This window comes from Argiope bruennichi, chromosome 10, assembly GCF_947563725.1.
Source record: "Argiope bruennichi chromosome 10, qqArgBrue1.1, whole genome shotgun sequence".
Classification (NCBI taxonomy): Eukaryota; Metazoa; Arthropoda; class Arachnida; order Araneae; family Araneidae; genus Argiope; species Argiope bruennichi.
Genome location: NC_079160.1, coordinates 25,669,556 through 25,690,139, shown reverse-complemented (window position 1 = coordinate 25,690,139; position 20,584 = coordinate 25,669,556). Strand labels below are relative to the sequence as shown.

The 20,584-nt window shown below is 30.3% G+C and overlaps 1 protein-coding gene across 1 annotated transcript in view; it reads left to right on the top strand.

Moving 5' to 3' along the window:
- LOC129988438 (transcription factor SUM-1-like) overlaps positions 1–20,584 on the top strand; it is an 81,505-nt gene that overhangs the window by 44,106 nt on the left and 16,815 nt on the right. Inside the window, exon 6 of the mRNA XM_056096665.1 lies at positions 5,371–5,449. Coding sequence (XP_055952640.1) covers positions 5,371–5,449 — 79 coding nt within the window. The remainder of the gene's footprint in view (positions 1–5,370; positions 5,450–20,584) is intronic.

Sequence of the window (20,584 nt, the reverse complement as noted above, 5' to 3'; positions counted from 1 at the left end):
TATATGATCTCAACACTTTAGCTGTGAAGAGCATGCTACATTTTGTATATTCAATTTTATTGCTTATGCTCTTAAAATAAACAAAATAGCAAAAGATATTTTTGGTGCTTTTTAAGACTCGCATCGCTGGTCAATTTAAATGAAAATATTGTATTTATTTACCAGTATATTCCTACTCAAGACAAAGGAAAACATTATGTATGTTTTTGTCGTCATTTTTCAACTTGTTCAGTTTAATCACTAAAATTTTTTCAAACTTTTATTAGTTTTTTTTTTCGGTATCATTACTAGTATTCTTGGTTTTTCTAATTGTGGGAATAAGAGAAAAAAATTAGATTACATAGAAATCTTGACTATGTAATATTTAGAATTTTATTATGTAGTACAACTTATTTAATTAATACAATAGCTTCCGATTATGATTTTTTAAAAAAAATATTAAAATTAGGAAATAAAAACATAGCAATGATAAACCATCATTTGAAAAATCATTCTTTTCAAATATAATCTTCTAGTAGTTTCAACATTACATTAATTTGAAAAAATCTAAAAGAAATTTTGGATATATTAGTTATTTTCATACTAGAAAATGTTTGGTTTTATACAGGTAGACATTATTATTATTTTCGTAACTACACGTAACAAATCATTTCGTTGTCACATGTTTTAATTGTCATCACTATATGGGAATATACGAAAAAGTCAAAGGGAAAGGCATAAATTTTAATATAACATATATTAATATAACATACAAAATATTTTAATATTTTTAAAGGCAGAACATTTTAAATAATTTTATTTACAAATATCGTCATTTAATATAACCAGACGACGGCTAACATACGATCAAACGATACGTCTATAAGAGTCTTCCTATTCTGATGATCTGAAATATCAAATTTACTAGATGTCAACATTTAAAAAGTTGTTTACAATTAAATAAAAGATAACGAACGTCACGAACTTTTTAATTTTGATTTTTTTTATCTTTTAAAATATCGAATCCTATTTGAAGAATTATATGTCACAAATTAATACAAGAATTAATTCATTAATTTATGTAATGAATTCAGCTAACTGAATAATTTTAAAAAAATCAACGAAACAATCTTTTATTAATTAATATATAAGATTTATTTGAAGTAACTGATAGCAAATCAATTAATCAATTTAAAATATTTACAATTTATTCTGATTGATTGATTAATCTAGCAAATAATCTCTAGGAAGACGAATTTATTAAACCTGTACCTGTATTTTTTAAACGCTTCAAAATGTCTGATGCATATATTTTGAAATTAACCTCCTGGAAACTTATTTTTAGTTGATTCGAAATTAGTGTTCCATTTATATGAGAAAACCTTTCGCAAACGTAAGTATACATGAATGAAAGTAAAGTAAAGAAAGTAAGTTTAATTGCGGCAAAAAATAATTTAACGAAAACGCAACTATTTAAAACATTTTTAATTAAATGTCTTTTTTTAATTATTTTGATTTATTTAAATTACAGAATGAAAGAGAAGTAGCTTTTTCCAAGTTTTCTAATCCTCCCCCCTTTCAAATTCGCTCATACGAGTTCATTTGAGGTCAAGATTCAGAGTTTTTGAAATCTTGTTTTAAAAATTTTAATTACATATTACTCAAACAGTTGGCGCGGAAAAAAGGAAATTCGCATCGGAAAATAAAAAAATTGCAACAGGATGATGCTATCACTTAAAAAGCCTTATTTATTTTATCGTCTGCGTTTTTTATAATACTCTTTCAATTAAAAATTCATAAAATTATATCAAAATGCGAGATATTTTATTAAAAATTAAACCAAAAGACACAAACAAGTGTCGAAAGTTAAAATGATTTGGAAATGTAAATTCATTAATTCTTTGAATTAAAATTTATAAAATGAAAACCCGATTCTACATTTAATACACTGCTAAAAATTTCAAAAGAGAATAGAGGATACACATGTATTGAGTCATCTTCTGTATAAAAAATGTTGAAAGCTTATTGAAATGCATGGAAACGTTGCATGAAAATAAAGTTTGTATTACTGGAAACCTATTAAAATTTTTTAAAAATTGACATAAAAATGTTTTTATGTTGTTTATGTTTTATGTTTATACGCAATGTTTTTTTTATACTCGAAAGTATGTTATCGCAGTGTTTTATTTATTTATTTTTTATTTTTTTGTATTCGGAAGTATGTTATCGCAGTGTTTTATTTATTTATTTTTTATTTTTTTGAATTCGGAAGTATGTTATCGCAAATTTAAATGTTTTCCCTCAACAGAGAGAAAACGCTAAAATTTCGTTTCATTTTTATTAGTTAAATTCTTTAAAAAAACTTTCTTATGACAGCACGTGAGAACCAGTACCCTAAGAAGTTAATACGTGCCAAGAGACAGCCTTATAGAGCATTTTAAATTATTCTTACATCTTGCACAACATAATTTACAAATGTTACACCAATCTAACTGATTAATAAATTTAAATGTATATAATATCAAATCTTTTATTTGTAAATTGGATAATAACATAATAGCAATAATAATTAGAAAGATCAGACGATTAGTTTACGCTATATAACTTATGCTGTATGAATTAAAAATTAACTATTGATGAAATTAACATCTAATTCAATGGCATTTAAAATGAATATTTTAAAGTTAAATTATAAGAATTTAACTCCTAAATCATTGTGCCGGTATGTCTCACGAGCAGCGAATTATTGTTTCTCAAAATTATGAGCTGAAATTAAATCATTCAAAGACATTATAATTCTATATAAAAACTAAACACAATCCGCAAACAATTGAAGTATTCAATGGATTCTTAATTAAAACAATAAGACAATACATTTTCGAAATGGAGGATTTCGTCTAATTAGATCATGAAAAAAAAAAGGTAAAACATTTAAAAGGGTAATGCATTTTAATTTAACCTTCCCAGAGGCGGTGACGGATTGAATAAAATGTGAAGAACACGCAGCCTGACATGATAAACGCGCAGAGTACAACGAAAAAGAATCGAGATAAATTTAGTTCCCCGTCCCCCTTCCTTCTTAATGATACAATTTCACATGTAACGCTTTGATTCGTCATATTTAGAGCTAATTCATCAACAGATGCGATTATGCGCGAAAAAAAAAGCGCGTCAGAGGGAGGATGATTTATATAGCACCGAAGTTCCGTTATAACTGGTAACGTGAAGCTGTCTTCGAATACCCCTTCAGTAATTGACATTTATTTTTCCTCATCTTTTTTTTATTATTATTTTGAAAGAAAATGCTGCGAAAAGAATTTAGATTAAAACATTTTTTTATAATAAAGTTTTCTTCGATACTTAATTATTTCTACAAAAACGTTCCCTTAAAAGATTAAGGGATTAGTTCCCATGTTTTAAAAATTGAAATTAGAATCTTCAGAAGAAAAATACCGAAAGATGTTTTGGATTATAGGAATTTTTTTTTTTTAATTCTGAAAGTGTAACAAACGAATTCGAAAAGTGGGCCATCATTTTTTAGAGACTTTGTGAGACTTTGATTTCTAAGTTAAAATGACAACAAAAATTCATTGAAACTTAATTCAACACATTGAAATTGACAATGTCATCATGTCCCAGTACAAATTTTGTATTTGAATTTTCTATATTTGAATTTGAAGTTATATTATAACACAACTTCATTACCACATTATTATGATAACTTTAAAGCTACATTGAAATCCATAATTCGATTTTATCTAAGTAATAGAAAATAGTCTCTGAAGTTATTATTATTTGTTAATTAATATCAAAATCTATATAATTTGTTGATTAACATAAAAGGGGGGAAATGTGTGTGTTTGTGTATTTTATTCTTGTTGTGTACAGCCGATAACTCAGCCACATATGGTTTAATATGACACATATAAAAAAATTAAATATTCAAATTTAAAAGCAATATTAAATTGAAAAAAAATTAAATACTGTTTAAATATAAAATTGTACATTTCCAAAATTTTAACGCAATATATGTTTTTTAAAGAATTTTTAAACAGCAGATGTAAAACCTGAAAAAAATAATTAAGGAATATTAGAATAATGTTCTATTTAACGAAACATGATTTTAATTATATCAGTTTAAGTGTATGGTTTTCCGGCGTCCTGTCATAGGGGTAGTGCATCTTCCCCGTGATCTGGTTGAATCCCGGTTCGGGCATGGTTGTTCTTCATTTGTGTTCTATTTGTGAGATGTGTGAATGTGCCCCCCTGTAAAAAGGGATTGTGCGATAATCATCTTCATATGAGCTAGAAGTCAGATTTCTGCCCTCGGATGATCAGGGGTTTTTACCCTCAGAAACTACTGCTCCCCCTTTCCGTGGTAACGCGGACTCGACATCATCATCAAGTGTATGGTTTTTGTAAATTAAATGAAAGCATAAAATTTATATACTCAGATATATTGCAAAAAATATATCAAAATTTCGGACAAGCAAATATTATGGAGCCCCTAGGCATTTGCCTACCTAGCCCTTGACAACTGATCCGAAACGGTCAAAGCCACATTGACAGTATTGATGGGAACTAAGATTGAGTCCTAACGGCCATCACCGGCCACTGCACAATCCCTTCCATAGGAGGCATGTCCAGTCATGGGAAGAGGGATAGCACCATGCCTGTACCCACCAGAGGGTCGAGAACAAACCATCATACCGGTAGTTTCTCATCCCCAAATCTGAGGAGATTAATCTATTAAATCATCCGACTTTACAGTTAAGAACTAATTACAAGTAGGATTGAAAAAAAGTCATGCATGGCCATCGATGTCTTATCAGTAAATAACACAAGATATTGTATAAAAATAAACATTCATGAAGAATCTTTTTTTTTGCATTCTTTTAATTTTATTCAGTTTTGATTTCAGTTTCAGAAGGGTTCACATAAAGTGTAAAAGTTGTTAATCCAAGGAATTTGTAAATAGAATATAATATCTTTCAAAATCCCTGATGCATGGATTTTGCTTTCATTCTGAATATTATTTATACTTTTGTATAACGTTACTTAGAAGCTGAAAGTCTTATGAAGAAAACAATTAAAATTGGTTGGTAAAAAACAGTTATTTAATATATATATATATATATATATATATGTGTGTGTGTGTGTGTGTGTGTGTGTGTGTGTGTGTGTGTGTGTGTGTGTGTGTATGTATGTACGTATGTATATGTGTATATATACACACAGAAAAACATTTATTCAGCTGATTTCAAATGAAATATTTACCAATATTTCTTTTTTTGAAAAAACAAGCAAACATGAACAAAGTAACCAAACTAAAAAAAAACAAAAAAAACTACGTCTATTTATTATTTTTTTATTTATTATTTTTTTTTCCAGGGAGTGCACAGTCCTCAATTTGTTGATGATCGTTACCGCCATTTCAGCAACGAATCCCAAAGTTTCAGCCCTTTGAACGGTAAGATATTCCACGTTTATATTAAAAACTAGTGGCTACTAAACTGGCACATCAATGTGTGAAAACACGAAATTATTTATAAAAAAATGGATCATAAGATCCTACAGGTAAAAAATATATGTAACAAAGACTGTGCGATTGCATGTATAAATTTCGAGTAAAAAACGCTTTTATATATAAATTTAGTAAAAAAAGCTTTAATGAGTTCGGGAGAATTCAAATACTTTTTGTGAGGAACCGCACTTAATTCTTCAAAACTTGGTGGGAGGGGGGGAGGAATCAGGGGTAGTGGTCTTCTTTAATCTTTCCAATATATTTTTAAATTATAATTTTAAGTGTTATTTCTTTCGTCATTCTCTCATAAAATTGCAGACTTTGGTCAAGACCGCGAACTCCTTTGATGGCATTTACGAACTGCAATGGCAAAGCATAAATCTTTGGCTTGAATATGGCATTTTCATTGAATCTATTGTATGGCGGATATTGTGCTGATAATACCCGAAAATTGACTACAGCTGATCATATATAATATTTCATTTGTTTAAGACTAAACGTTTTAAGTTATTAAGTTTATAGGCATGTCAAAGTTTAAATCAATAAACAATTCTTTAACAGATTTGGATCAAAATTTAATACGAATATATATTTATTTTAGATACTAAACTTATATATTAATTTCATCTATCTAGCTCTTTATGTTTTGTAGTTTTCAAGTTCACTTGCGAAAGTCAAACTTCCTATGAATGAATTTTTTTCAAAATTTGATAGAAAGAATAATCAATCATAATTCCAACTATCAAATGTCTGTCATCTTACTCAAAGCAGTATCTAATTACCGTATTCATAGACAGATAGACACTATTCCAAAATGTTCAGAGTTAGGTTTAAGGGAGTATCGAAATGGGGAAATCTGTCAAAATCTCTAGTTCGAATTTTTTGTTGGTTACAATCCCTTCTATACTTCGTATTTATTGTATTCCCTTGTATACTTCGCATATGAAAAAGTTAAAATGACTGACTTTTATATTTAGTTTCAGAGATAATTATAGTAATAATAACTAAATATAACTTTTATATTTAGTTTTTATATTTCAGATTATATTTTTTTCCATTTGGTTATATTTTGTATATTTTTTTCAACAATGATGGCTCTGTAAACACACAAAATTTTACCTTAGAATTGCTCCAAATGAAATACTGGGAATAAGAATCACATGATATTCTACTACTTCTTAATGAACAATTTGCAATTTTCTTACTGTAATTATTTTTTCACTGTATATGACGAATTTTCGAGCCCATTACGCAATTTCGGGGATATGTACCACCGACAGGGGGTCACTAGATCCTGTCGATAAGATCTCAGAGCCAAAAGGATCGATTCCATCGAGGATCCAACATATATATAGACTTGTTCACTTTAGAACTCATTTTCAGAGTTAAGAGTCCTCTCCTAGGGGTGGCGTGGAAGTTTGCAAAGAGTATACCGTCTCAGAGTATACCGTGTCCTAGCAGCTTCTATGATAATTCTGCTCATAGCTGAAAATTATATTCCCAAATAGCCTTTATGCTGCTTTGAAGCGATATATAAATATAATTAACCCTTTCTGGGGCCGTGGGAAGTATGCTTCCCACCAAATTTATCAATATTTGTATGAAATTATGTAGGTTGGCGTAAGTTCTGACACATTTTTTTAGTAAGTCAGAAACTTAGATGCTTCAGTTCTTTATCTCAGACAAAATAATGTGTCTTGATTTGTTATTTAATTATTAATGAACCAAATTAATTAATGAATCAAATTAAATTTATCTAATAAGCTAAATGAATCCCTTTTCTTATTCTAATTTTAAGCCTAAAAATATTTTAACATAATATGACCAGAAAAAAATGGGCCTTTAAAGGGTTAAACTACTCATTACAGGTTGATATTTTATATAATTAGTTTATTTTCTTTTTAAATTAATTTTTACTTCAAAAGTAAAACTATAACACTCCACTGAAAACAGTGTGAATCAAGATCATTGACGTTTCATAAAAAAGTATACATAAATTCTAGGGAATCCATTCCCTCAAAGAACATTGAGCAAAACTCTTGATTCTCACAATCTCCGCCCAATACGTTTTTGTGAAATAATGATCGGAGACGGACACTCTTTTATCTCTTGCGAAACTCCTCATTTATTTCTCCCCACCTGCAAATTGCATCTTCAGATAGGAATGAAGAAGAAGACCTGGGGGTTGCCTAAAAATAGAAGAACCGGACAACGGCACTGAACACTTTCCACCGTCTTCTTTCTATTTGTCGCCCAATCCCTTCGGCGTTATCAGTTGAACAGTCTAAAAATGGAAAGCGTCCCGTGGGCGACAAAATCAATTTGTGTTAACGGAAGAAGGGATTAAAAGATATACGCCCAATGCCCAGGGGTGGCGAAATTGCTAAGGTAAGCGGGGGTGGGTCAACAGCGAGATGGTAAGTGTGCGGACAAAAGAAAGGTGTTTTGTTATTGATTTTGAGCAGTGGCGTTACTAGGGGAGTTTGAGGTGAGCGCATTAACAGATAAATAACAGTAGAAGACTTATAAACTTATGAGAATTTTACAATATTAATGCATTTTTCACAAAATAAAACGTTGATTTTTTAAATTTAAACCGAATTTTACATATATTTAGCATATGCCATGTAGCACTCGCCCTTTCATTACTGATCCGGTTCAACCGGCTTTTCAAATTCTATCCAGTCGGATTGGTTTTTGTTTCAGCAGGTATGCAGGATATAAAACCATTTATCATCAGGGATATCCTCTCTTTACATCCTGCACCCCTCGTTTGAAACAGAAACTGGCAAGCCAGTATAGAATAGCGCGGCCTGTTGGGCTGGATTAGTAGGGGAAAAGTCGGAGTTGCTCTACCACCAAATGTCTATGGAGCTTTAATTCTCCCAGTGTACATACGGATTGTTATAAATAAAACCCTTTCAAGATTGACGTGTTGCTTAATACCTAACTTGTGAGTGTGCGATATTTTTTTTTCTCATTTCTTTGTTTACCACAGGATAAGTACGTTGAAATTCAAAGACACTTTGCCAGCAGAATTGTGAAAGTTATTACGTTTGTTAAGATAAAATTAAAAGAGGATGCTTAATAAGTCAGCCATCTAACTCTCCGACCCGCCACGAAGGCACACGGATTTAAACCATAAAAACTGAATGACCGGACCGCCGCAATAGCAACATTGGCGGGAACTGTGGTTGAGTCCTAAGGACCGTCACCGGCCACGGTACAACCCTCCCCGAAGAAAGTACGTTCCGTCATCGATGGGAGGAGTCAGATCCCCCACCTATTAGTGTACCCTCCAGGGTGGCGAGATCCAACCACCATGCCGGAAGCATCTCATCCTCATTCCGAGGTGCCCGCCAGGGGGTTTAGGATAATTAATAAAAATTCCTTTCAAATAGCTTCAAATTGATTAATCAAGATTAATGATATTAATGTTTGATAACTTGAGAGATTATTCAAACAAACTGCAATTCGATTAAACCATGAGTTTTTTTTATATATATTATACATAATTATGAAGACAAAACTATGTCTCCCAATGAATTCAAAGATAATTATGTTGTTAAAAAGTGGCTCATTTAAAAAAAAAATTTAAATTATCGGACATAAAAATGATTTAATCATATCATTCAAATTCCTTTCGAATGGAAATTTAATACAATTTTAAAAACATATTTTGTTTAATATTTATTAAAAAGAGTATTTTAGTTACAAGTACAAGTAGAGTAGTTTACAAAAGAGTAGTTTAGTTACAAGATTTTAGGTAAGCAAGAAAGGTTAAGTTAAGAAAGAAACACTGAATTGCCGTAATCTTTCTTTATAATAAAACAAATTTCGTTTTTATGACACAAATTCTTATGGTCTTTACCTTTTTAATCCTTTTAAACTCTATATTTCTTCATACACATTTAATACTTATTATTATTATTTTAATCTGTTATTATTATTATTCCTGAATTAGAAACTAGATATAAATAATTAATGGATTATTAGCCTAAATTTCCCTGAATTCCTCTGCTTTTTGCTAAATAGTTCTTATAGATCGAAAACGGTCAAAACCATGTCATTTGAAATCAACATTAACAATAATGATATCATGGAGTCGGCGAGTATTTAAGATGTAATGCATAACTCTGCTGTCATGCGTAGAGGAAAAGCAAAATAAATAAATAAAATAAAATAAAGATTTTCACGGATAAATATATTACATTTCATATTTTTACTGTCATTATCATTCAGATTTGAAGTTTATACATTAAAATTTACCTAAATTTTTTGTGATAACTTATTAGCCTAGCAAGTCTATTAGCCGGGCAGCAATGGTCTAGTAGTAAGGTCTCGGTTTTGGAACTTAATGGTTGTAAGTGTGAGATCCAATTTTATGAAAGATTCGGATATGTGGAATCGTATACGTGGAACTGATATGAACTAAATGTGATCGTGGATGGAACGTCATTCGGTTCGTTGCTTTAGAGTTTTGGAAATGGGTGGTGACAAACCCAATCAATTGACCGCGTTTCGAATTCTCAAGGCTTTTTCCTAAATATATCTCATATTGCTTGGAAGTGAAACGTAAATATAATTAAACTAAACCCAGCATGCATACCTCCCTTAGATACTAGCATGGTATTTATTGTTCGAATTGTTAATTTTATTTTTTATTAGCCGCTTTAGGTGACCAGTTGATTCGTAGGGATTAATAGTTGCTAAAAGTTTCAATTATTTTGCATTCAATTTTACAATTAGCTGAAATCAGCCAACATTAATTTAAAAAAAATTAATAAATAGGTTTATGCATTTTTTTTTCTCAATTAGAAAAAGATCTTAAATTGTAAGAATCAGAACATTCAGCACTAATATTCTTACCATACTTCAATGTCCTTACCATACTTCAATGGCCATCCCGTCGCATCGTCTGCCATTTCTGGCACCTTAAATCATGTCACCAAATGCAGTTAAAAGAGCTTCCTGTCTGCGCAACCCCTCCTAAAACCCGATAGTGCCATCCTTCGAAATATAAAAGTTAACTGCTTTCTTAAGAAAATGAACTGCGGGACTAAAGACTCCATGCAATTAAAATACGATGGTGATGGTTTCGATTCACCACAGACGTCAAACAGGGATGGATGTCCTTCTTTTTACGGTCCTCTTATCCCCTATTCCCCGGATTAATGGGGGTCGTGGCGCTCAAGACGAAAAACTGAAAGACCCTTTTATGTCTGTCATAGCCCCCTTGATACCCGCAGTCAATCGTATTAAGATGCTCCCGAGTAGTTAATGGTTTTGAAGAATTCCGTATACTGGTACGATTCAGTAGGGTTTTTTTTTTCCTCTGTCGTTTAGAATAGTTTTTAATGCATTTCTCATGGGTTTCTTTTGCTGGTGTAAAACGATATTATTTCTCTTTTAGTATAGAAATTCATACTACATTAATAATGGAAGGAAAAAAATGCCAAAATGTCACTCGGCTGTTAAATGATAATTTCGAGACATTGAGTATGGTTAGAATTGAAAACCTCATCAAATGTTTGATATTGGCTCTTATATGCATTCTGCTTTAGATGTTTTAAGAGATTTAAATGATTTCTCTATATTTTTATACCACATAGATTTGATTTTTATCATTCTAATATACGAACGTCTATTCCTTTCAAATTCGATGAAACGTTCTGATTTAAAAATTTCATTTAATATCTACTTGTATATATATATATACAGGGTGTTGCCGAATTCGACCGACAAATTCAGAAGGGTGATAGTAGGCATCAAGATGATAAAGAATCCCCATACAACATGGGGTCCCAAACGACGTTTAGGGGGTGTTTTTACAGTTTCCAAAAGTTCGCCGATTCCTTATATTTTTGCGATTTTCACCCCCTAAACGTCGTTTGGGACCCCATGTTGTATGGCGATTCTTTATCCTCTTGATGCCTCCAATCACCCTTCTGAATTTGTCGGTCGAATTCGGCAACACCCTGTATATATATATAAAACAAATTTTACTCGAAGTGTTTCAGTGGTTGATTCGATTTTTGACTTTTAAAATAATAATTACTAATAATTTAATAACAACCTAAATTTTCAAACGATCTGTAACTGAAAGTTAATGACATATGTACTTTTGAAAACGAATGGGTTAATGATAAGCTTTGATAGGTGAATATTTATTTCTTTATATATCTCAAAGCAATGAAATATTTCCCATAAAACATCTGAAAACATAATTCAAATAAGCTACAGAAGTTCTATTAGCATATATGATTAAATGAATTAAAAAAAAATGTGTGTACATGATTAAATAAAATATTTTTAAGAATTTCTTTTAATTATTTGTATATATGATTAAATGAAATTTAAAAAGTTAGTTATAATAAATCTAGGGAACATAAATTCTTGGTCATTTATCTTTTCTATCATCTGGCATGGATTCCTTTCATTTAAATCTAGACATTGATTCGCAGAAGGCTTAATTTGTTTTATATTTTCGATGAAACTTTAAAACTATTATCGATTTTCAAACTTGTCATTCGTTAGGTTTTGAAGTTCACTGCAAGCAGTCTCTCTTACTTGGTTAGTATCATATTGTGAAATGGATACTGGAAATGTTGCAGTTATCTCCATTTTGCAGCCAATTAACCTCCTCTAAGCGCATGCGTTTATGATGCTGTCGTTGAGTTCGAGATATACGAATAAGAGCTCTGGATACACACTCTATATTAAAAAATTGAAAGCATATACTGTATGTTATTAGAAAATTGTATTTAAAAAAATCCAAGAATATTAGAAATTTCAATAATATTATCAGTTAATCTCGTGATATATGGAGGAGGTTTGGCAAGGCATTCTGTCCTTTAGAAATGAATCAAATTGCAAGATTTTCTTCCTGGTATCTTCTCAAGGTCTGACTTATCATTATTTATCCAAATATTAATCAACAAACTCATTGTCTTCGAATCATTGAGCCTATTCCATATCTAGGACAGGAAGTCCAACCTAAATTTCCCTCCTTTAATATCTCTTCCCTCCCCCTTTAAGAGGGTCGAGGAGCATTCGACTAATTCTCTGTGACCTTTTTTTCTTGAACCCTCACCGGGTGAAAGTTAAAAAAATCGTCCCCGGAAAACCTTTGCAACCTGACACCCCTACCGAGGCATCATCGCATTTGTCTCAAAGGAAGGCTGATTTATAGGGGTTGGGGGCGGACCCCTTTCGGTTCATTGCGTCTCTTCTCTCCCCCCCCTTTTCCCTCTCTCCTGATGAGTTATTGCGTCATTGCTAAAACCCAGGGCGCGATATTTATTAGTTTGCTATAGTGGTAGTGTTGGAGAGGGGGGTGTAGTTGTGGGTTCAGGATGGCAAATAGTTCGGCAAGTCTTTTCTGAATTGAATTTTACACAGCAATAAATAAGGATTAGCCTTGGTGCATGTGTAGAGATCTGGAAAGGAATGCTTGCGGTTTCTTGCAAGTGCAAGCCGAATAATGTTTCTAATTATATGGGATCACGTGTCTGAGAGAGAAAGACGGGGGGGGGATACAATACATAGAGAAATAGGTATGTATTTTTCTGAGTATATACATCTTACTTTTGTCGTCTTTGTGTGGTAAAATTTCTTTATTCAACAACTGTAAAAATTTACAGTTCCTCTATCGCTTTTTAAATAACCCTATTTTTTTCATTTTATTATATTTTACCTTTTCCTCCGTTTATTCACAAGTTTACATTTACTAATTGTGGCTCCCGATCTATCCACTTTTCGTTATTCGATTTATGTATTCTCTAATGTAATTGTAACACATTGTATTTTATGTTGTTTATGCGTTGTATGGTCTGTATTATAAAGCATCCTTTACCATATAATTTTATTTTTATTTCGCATACACGCATTCAAGTTACAGGGAATCTTAACGATTCGGGGATGTATTGAGGTAAAAATTAAAAAAATAAATTCTTACAAATGGATGAAAGTATTGAAAAGTCAGTTTAATAAGAAATTTTTGTATGCTTTTCACGTATTCTTTTAGACGTGGATGCATCGGAATTTACAAGCAACAGGAGCACTCTCAGTAAAAAAAAATACTTGCATGTTACAAAATTATTTTGATTTCTAATTTTGTTATTCAATTAAAAGAGGATACCGCGTACACGAAAACAGGAAAAATATGAATAATATGGAGATAGTTCACGCAAGATTTAGTTGTCTCGGCTGAGTGATCAGTAAGTTACAGACTCAAGACTGGACTCTTCCTAAAAGGCAGGGTAACGGGCATGAAAAATTCTCGTTAAATAAAGGGAATGAGAAGCTTCTTTACACTGATGTGGCATTTTGGTTAGGAGAGGGATTGCCCGTTTAGATGTCCTCTTCGTCATCTGACCATGCTTAAAAGCCGCGAGTTAAAATATGCGATACCTGTAGTGTGGTTTCTATAGAAGTCGTTAATCTAATGAATTTTTTATGACTCAATTTTTTTTAATGTATTATTGTATAATTTCTCATGCTCTTGAAAGCAATGATTTAGGTCTTGGATTTCCTAACTGTGGGCCGATCTAGAATGTATGTGCAAATTTCCGCAATTTGCATAAATATAATGTGCTTTTAAAATTTTAATCAAGTCGCATATTAGAATCATTCTTTGTAAAAATCATATTTGATAATATATATATATATATATATATATATTTCTGTTCAAATTCCTTTTTGGTCCTTAAAATCGCTTTTCGAAAGATCTTTCTTTGGAAAAATCTAATGCGGATGAAGTGGGTTTTTACAGATTCGGTTTTTAAAATGCGAATAGCAACGTTTAAAATTTGGAAATCCTTGATTTAGGAAATCTTGCTTTGTTCGGATATACTATCTTTTAGGCATAGATATATCCTTCGCTCTTGTTCTCCAGTGGCAAATGCATTTTGTATCTTTAGAGCAGATAACAACCATTTTCACGGCAAACTGCAGAATGAAATATGCAATAAAAAATTAAAGATCGATCATGTATGCTTATAGCCATCATTCTTGAAGTCTTCGGAACAGAATTAAAACATCTTTTAATTCATGAATTCAATGTGAATGATTTTGGAACAGTAAATTGTGTTCTATTTTACTTGAATCACCGATTGTATCTGCAATTTCTTACGTATCCAAGTAAACAAAGTTTGATAGCATATAGTGTGTCTCCAATTCTTTTTTTGGGGGGCGGGGTGAAGGAGATAGAGGTTTTCCTATTTTTGTGAATGACACAGATAACAAAAGAATAAATCTCACACACATACGATGAATGTCTTCCTTAAGATACCAACATTCGACGATGTTAACTACAACCGCCCCATTTACCATGTGATGAGGAGCGCGGACGCACTCTGATTTCATCTCGTGAAAGATTACAATCTCGAGTTTTTATAATCGATGATGGCAACAGCGTTCAGCCTGGTGTTGGGTTGAAGCTTACAAAACGAGTCTTTGTGCCCATTGCCAAAATAGAATACAAGATCTGTTAGAAGAAGATTTATGCTAGAAGATGTTCAAATCAGTTCAGGAAAGGAAATCGGTTGTGCATCTCTCTGCCAGCAATTGCAGTGTCAATCAAGTCGCTCGGATAGGAAGTGTGGGAAAAAAAATGAAAGATGCGATGCGAAATGTTTTTAGGTAATTTCAGACAGCAAATGTTTAGTGTTGAAAAAAGAGAATAAGGTTCCCTTTTTTATGAAAAGATATACATTTATTACTAATATTTTTTAATATTTTATAGTTGTAAATGGTATTGGAAATTAAGAAACACCTACTAAATGTCAGATTATCATTTTGTTATCAAACCATATGGGCAAGTGAAATTTTCAAAATAATAATCCTCAGTAAATCCTTTATAATTCGGAAATAATTATTTCTAATTTAAAAATTATAATTCGAGTTTAATTTAAAATTGGAAGACGATCTTTTCTTTCATTGCAGTCGTTGATCATTATGAAATTTAAACGTAAGAAATGCAGAAATATTACAAAAGAATATAATTTTGGTAATGAATTCAAATGTTTGAAAAAATCAATTGGTAAAAATGTCATTGAAATGTGTTCTGAATATTTTAGAAAAAGTCAAATGATTGTCAATATCAATTATTATTCTAAAACTGGATTTTTTTCAATTTAGATAATTGCATAGTACGCCACTTCTCCCCCCCCCTATTTATTTATTTATTTTTTGGTGAGCTTGTTGAATACATTAAAGTTCTTCCGAATTTTTTTTGTCCTTCATTTTTTTAACAATTGAGTATCATTAGTGAAACAGCTAATATTAATATAATTATATAATATTAATATAACTAATATTAATATTAACTAATAATAATATTAATAATATTAACATAACTAATATAATTGTCTGTGTAACATAGATATATTGGTATAGTAAGAGAGATAACATTAATTTCACGGCGGTTGATTTTATCATTTGGATCAATAGTATTTCTATGAAATAAAACTATTTTTTTTAAAGTTAGTTTCTTAATCAGTTTGCCTTAGTTAAGTTTTTTACTTTTCTTATCAAAATTGAAAAGCTGAAATAATGGGGCACTTTATTTCAATTTTAAGGAACGCATTCGGTGCTACTATTTCTATCATGGTGTGCCTTTTTTTTTTTAATTTTTAACATGATATCCGCCTGCAACCTGGCCTAGGAGTATGGCGTCTTCCCCGTGATCTAGCCGGCCCAGGTTCGGGCATGTTTGTTCATTTTCTCGTGTTCTTTCTATGAGGTGCGTGAATGAGCCCCCCTGTAAAAAGGGGTTGTGCAAGCGAGTGTGTGTGTGCTCTCTTCATTTGAGCTAGAAGTCAGACTTCTGCTCTCGGGTGCTGAGGGGTTTTTACCCTCAGAAGCTACTGCACAAGATTCAAATATGTATACTATTCAAATTTGCAAATTTTATCATTTCATTACAAGAAAATGAAGAATTATTCTTCATTTTATTTATTTCATAAGTATAGCGTTACTTTCTCGTTATCACAGTGTCAGAAAAAACAACAATCTCGCATCAAAACTCAAAATTGTTGTTATTTGTCAAATTACGAATTTACTATAGCTATTTTATCATTTACTCGCTCATGGAATTTGTTTATTCTATTATCTTAAACTAATGAAGAAAAATCATCAAATGTTTAGGGAGGTGTTAGTGAAGTTCTCGTATTATTAGAATGAACAAAGGATCACTATGATAACAATCCATCAAAAATAATAAGGCAATGCAATAAAGAATGTATAATATATGAATAATTCACAAAAATGTAATATTATCGAATGCCATAATAATATATAAAGAATCACAACAAGCTTTGATTTGAAATATTATCAAATGAACACCAAAAGAAAAAAATATATTTCTAATATAAAAATATGTGTGCAGAAAATGCTTAATAGAAAAGCTTTTGATGAAAATTTTAATACTAAAAAAGAAAATATATTTTCCTTACAATCAAATTTCTTACAAAATTTCTGATTGTTAAAATTGAATTTTTATTTATGAGAATACAATTTATTCTCATGATGATTTAAAAAGTATTTTATTATTTTCCTGACTATCAAATGAAATGAAAACAAAAATCAAATAAATTATTTTTTGATTATTAAATATACAAAATGAAATATTTCAATAAACACTTTCCCTTTATATATATATATATATATATATATATATTAAAAACCCATGAGATATGTTTATTGTCAAAATGAATATCGAATAAGTTTTCTTTGAAATCCTTTATATTTCAGAATGTGCTTAACCCTTTCTAGGGCCGTGGGAAGTATGCTTCCCACCAAATTTATCAATCTTTGTATGAAATTATGTAGGTTGGCATAAGTTCTGACACATTATTTTAGAAAGACAGAAACTTAGATGCTTTAGTTCTTTATTTTACACAAAATGATGCGTCTTGATTTGATACTTAATTACTAATTAACCAAATTAATTAATGAATCAAATTAAATTTATCTAATAAGCTAAATGAATCCCTTTTCTTATTCTAATTTCAAGCCTAAAAATATTTTAACATAATATGACTAGAAAAAAATGGCCCTTTAAAGGGTTAAAACGTCATATTCCATTTTGTTCCAAATCCACAATTTGTTATTAATAATTTTCAACTCTAATTAACATTCAATTAATATATCTTTGTAGAAAAATAAATAAATTACATTTCATCACATGAATATAAAGTTTGAATACAATATGGATACATCAAGAAATATTGGATATTAATAATAAATTGTTTACAATTATTAGGACATAAAAATTCTGTAGGTTCTCTCTTATTATTTAGATAAAAATTTCATTTTATGCATAGTATATAATCTTATTGCTAATGCTTTAAAATCTAATTATTAATTAAATTTGTTAAAAGCTAAAAAATGAAGGAACGTCCTACAATTTTTAATTATTCTAATAATAAGTATTTCATTAATTATTACGCTTAAAAACGACCAAAATGATGCAGCATAATATTTTCGTTGAAAGGCTGCCTTTGACTTTTAAAAATTGCAAAATTTCTAGTTTGTTGATCTATTTTTATACCTTTTGAATCTAAAAATAATCTTTTGAAAAGCATTCCCATAAGAGAAATTTAAAATTGCAAATTGCGTTTTCCGCGTTTAATTTTTAATTAAAACCTCTGAGAATTATTTTATTTCTGTAATTTAATTACATTTCTTTCCTGAGATGTTATTCAAAACTTAAAATGTCTTCTTAAAGTAAATTTTATTTCTAAAGTGGTCGTTCCTAATTTGATTGAAATAAAAAAGAAAAATGCCGCTTTATACATTCTATTAATGTATATTAAATTTTATTCCGGCTTGAAAATGACGTAAAAATAAAAACATTAAACGAGAAATATTTTAATGCGAAAATAAAAAGTTAATTTGGATTACAATTCTGCAATTTACTAAAATTCAACTTTTTACATAAAACTAAATTTACAAGAATTCGAATTACTAATAAATTTCTGATAAAGTCTTGATATAAGTTTTGATAATTGTTTTTCAAAGAGATAACTTTGTTTTTAAAAACATTTTTTTAATTCCATACTAATATTTCGCTAATTAATTCGAACGAAAGAATGTAATAACATAATTTCTTAAAGTCGTAATCAGTTTCAGAAAGTAAGAAAAAATATAAAACTTAATTTTTCAATAAATTTTTTTTTCTATTAATTTTTCAATTTAATTTTTTTCGCAGGTATAAGACAAATTTTAATATTAGAAATATAAATTATTTTTTTAATAATGACTCAGATTAAGCGAGTAATTTTTATACTTTATCAAAATTTTCTTAGGCCGTATTTGATCCCATTCTTTGTTATAATTAAGTAAAAATAATTTTATCTTAACATTAAAATCCTCATTTATATATGGATTACAATTACGAAATTGTGTTCAAAAAGATCAGTGGGATTTTGTTGTTGTTTTTTGCCTCTTAAAATTCATTTTTTTCCATTCTTAATGAACAATATATAAAAACTTTCATAACCGGCGATTAATCGATGGTAGAGGAAATCATGTTGGAGAATTATTACCGTAATAACGTTTGTAAAACATAAATAAATGCATTATAATTTACCAAAATGTCTTACGTTGCTTATATTTACCTTCTTTAAAAGTTTCTTAAAAAAAAACCGCCTCGAAAATCATTTCTTGTTTTTTACCTAAAATCCTGATCATTTCCTTCTTCTAAGAGACCGTGTGTGAAAAAAAAAAAACAGATTACGCCCATTCATAATCCTAAATGATAGAATTACATGGAGGCATTAAGGCTTGGCTAAGGACTGTTTTTTCTTGTGCAAATAAAAATTTAATTCCATAATAAGTACCAAAAAAATATGGAAGGAAAATGTAGAATTCTAAAACTGAATACAAAGTTACTTATAAAAAAAAAAAAAAAAATGGAAAGAGCAATGTGTAAGCTTCAGTAAAATAAGGTTTTATTATTGCTAAAAAAGTAGAATATTTTATGATAATTAATTTTTCTTTTTAATTTTTGAGATCTTTGGCTTCTAAAATTCACTATCAGGTGGCAACACATATACGGAATCAAAATTTAATATTATTGATGATTAACTGATAGTTAAATTCTGAAATATTAAATTTGAGAATAGTCAAGTAGAGAACATTCAATATGAAATAAGTTAGCAATACAATTGGTAATTCGGCCAGCAGCAGTTTCGAGGGGCAACAGAATATTCGATATTCGAAATATAACAGTTCGATGCATTGTTGCATTATAAAATATATGCTGAAATGAAGCAATCGTAATTAATAAATTCATTTCTAAAATTAGCAATAAATATTCATCTCACTTATTTTTGATTAATAGTTAAACAACATTAAAATAATTATAAAAAATTAAAAGTAATACGAGACCAAAAAATAATATTGTACAATGCAATAAAATCTCAAAATCTGAAGAAAAAAAAAACCATTTTGTGTATCTAGCACACGGGAATAAGTAATTACGGTAAATAGGAAACCTATGGCAACCAACGTGAGGGGCATCTCCGAATCTTTCTCGCATACTCTCTTATACCGAATTGGTATGGGTGAGGAACTGGGACCTTGTGGTTCGCAGCCCAGTAAAATGACCACAATAAAAAAAATGCTCGTGTTGCATAGCTATTAACTGACTTATAACTTTCACCAGACTCTCCCTCCAGTGAGTCGTAGGTGAGACGAACGATATGGCTGTTCAGTGGTGATGATTTAGCTGTTGATTCTAATGCGCCTGTACCCATTTGAGTAGCGCCAAGCGTTATGGTAAGTGGTGTGTGGTTACTGATGTTGCGTCAAGTGAGTCTGACGACTTTGGTTTTGCTGCGGGTAGATGGCGCCACAACAACTGTTCGAAGGTTGAAGGATCAAGTCCGGGTCACCAATGTGGCGAATTGGGATGCGAGAGGAAAGAACCTGGGACCTTGTGGTTCGCAGGCGAGTAACATGACTACAATACAAAAGTAATTGCTCGGGTACCGTGGCTGTTAACTGGCTTATAAGCTTTCACTACATTCTAATAAAGGCGTTATTTCCCATCTACCTTCTGCAAAAAATTCAGCT